Source organism: Histoplasma capsulatum, genomic scaffold (genome assembly GCF_000149585.1).
Source record: "Histoplasma capsulatum NAm1 scaffold_1 genomic scaffold, whole genome shotgun sequence".
NCBI classification, from domain to species: Eukaryota; Fungi; Ascomycota; class Eurotiomycetes; order Onygenales; family Ajellomycetaceae; genus Histoplasma; species Histoplasma mississippiense.
In genome coordinates this window covers 5,233,178-5,235,138 of record NW_001813982.1, presented here as the reverse complement: position 1 = coordinate 5,235,138, position 1,961 = coordinate 5,233,178, and the positions used below count along the sequence as shown (strand labels likewise).

Sequence of the window (1,961 nt, the reverse complement as noted above, 5' to 3'; positions counted from 1 at the left end):
CATGCGAATGACCTGATCGCAGGTTCAATTGGTGGAACTGCTGGAAGCCTCGTTAGTAGAGATACTCCGATGGATGTCGTCAAGTCCCGCATCCCATACAGCCCAAAGACTGCTGGGTCAGTGCCAAAGTACAACTGGGCATGGCCAGCTCTAGGCACCATTATGAGGGAAGAAGGTTTCGGGGCCCTTTATAAGGGATTCACTCCTAAGGTGCTAAGACTTGGTCCCGGTGGAGGAATTCTACTTGTTGTTTTCACCACTGTCACAGACTTCTTTCGGAAGTTGAGAGGGGAGTAAATATGAGTTGTATCTCTCATTTGACCCTCTTTCTCCCTTACCGTGACGACCGAATTCGCAAATGTTTTGGAATTTTACTGGGACAGACGCCGTCCCAGCGAGTTCGCCTTTTAAGACAATATAGAGGAGCGGTGGTGGGGGTTGGCTTAAAAACACACCTTGGACGAAGTCAGGGCTTCCATATCTATGCAGCCGCTGCTGCCGTTGAGCTTTCTTGGTTTCCCCTCAACCACACCCGACTTTCCCGAAACACCGCTACAACAAGAAAACATATCCATATCTCTCAATATATCATTCAATTCTTACATCGTGATATTGTTCCTGCTTCAGACATTCCTCATATAGACTTTTCACTTTGTCTCCACATCCTTCATTCTCCCCTTCTTCTTCCTCTTCTTCCACTTTGTCGTTTTGTCAACTGGGTCAGCTTACTTCATCTCGGCATAACTGATCGTCATATTTTGCTTAGCTGGCCTTTTCAAAGAAATATCGTTATTGGCTTTGGACTTGAAAAATAGCCCAGTCTGACAATTTTGGAGTGCTCTACGACAAGTACCAGGATCGGATTGCTCATGAGAGAAAGTGTCTTTGGTCATTTCTCATTCAAGCCCTTTTCCTGCGCGTATTTGTCTGCGTGTGTTAACATTCAGTCCCAAGAAGAGATATATCGTTACATATATATAGATCGCAAAAGCAGAACCTCAACAGCAAAAGAGCAAGCTAAACCACACAGAGACTAGATAAGAATAAAGCTTGCGCCTGAAATGGGATTTTTTTTTCTCCCCACATATACTCCGTAGTTCTACATAATTTCGTCATCGTGCTCTCCAAAGCGCCCCTCTCCCTTCAAACCCAGCAGCCCCACTCTATACCCAACAAACCGACCATGATTCCATGCAAGACGATAATCAACTTCAATCATCCCTGCGTCCATCACCACCAGTGCTAGCACTATCCCGTCCGTCCTCATACACAGTAAACTAGATTCTCCAAGTGTGAACAAAAACAAAGCATGTTTATTCCATCAACAGCACATGTCGCGCGTAGACACAGCCTTAAGAAACGCACAGAAACAACACGGGCGCAATGCCAGAGCAAAGCAAAGCAACAGCACAGCACAGCAACAGCCCAAGCACCGCCCCTCTATCCCCTCTGTATTCTCTGCTCACCCCCCTGCATCTTCACCGGGATCAACGAGAAATAATCCGGGAAGACCAAAGCACCCATGCAGTCAAAATCAAAAGCTAGGAAACACGGCATAATCATATAAAAACGGCCCGTTGTATGTACTGTACAGCACGGTACCCCCATCGGTCCATACCACAAATTCGTATCAAAGGCAAAGAAAAAAAGCCGGAAAAAAAAAAAAAAAAAAAAAAAAAAAAAAAAAAAAAGGAAGCAGAAGAAGAACCACAGTATGAATGGTCGCTCGAAGACCCCCATCATTATTTCGCTTCAGGCGTCCAATAGATAATTCTAAAATTTAAACTTCATATGAAGGATTCTAGAAGATGGGAAACAACTTTATCGCTTACCGACCTAGAAGCAAAGAAGAATAAGCATGACGGTTCCTAGAAAATCCAGGATTTTTTTTATTAAAAAAACTCAACGGGTTTCAATTTTCAAGGTAAAAGATTTATCCAATTCTTGCCTTCACCGCTCAT

General features: G+C 44.1%; 1 protein-coding gene across 1 annotated transcript; it reads left to right on the top strand.

Moving 5' to 3' along the window:
* Window positions 1–69: 69 nt before the first annotated feature.
* On the top strand, window positions 70–297 carry HCAG_01472 (predicted protein; the record flags this gene model as incomplete). Its single annotated transcript, XM_001544375.1, has 1 exon — window positions 70–297. One exon carries the CDS (start codon window positions 70–72, stop codon window positions 295–297), a length of 228 nt encoding a protein of 75 aa, XP_001544425.1.
* Between the last annotated feature and the right edge of the window lie 1,664 nt (window positions 298–1,961).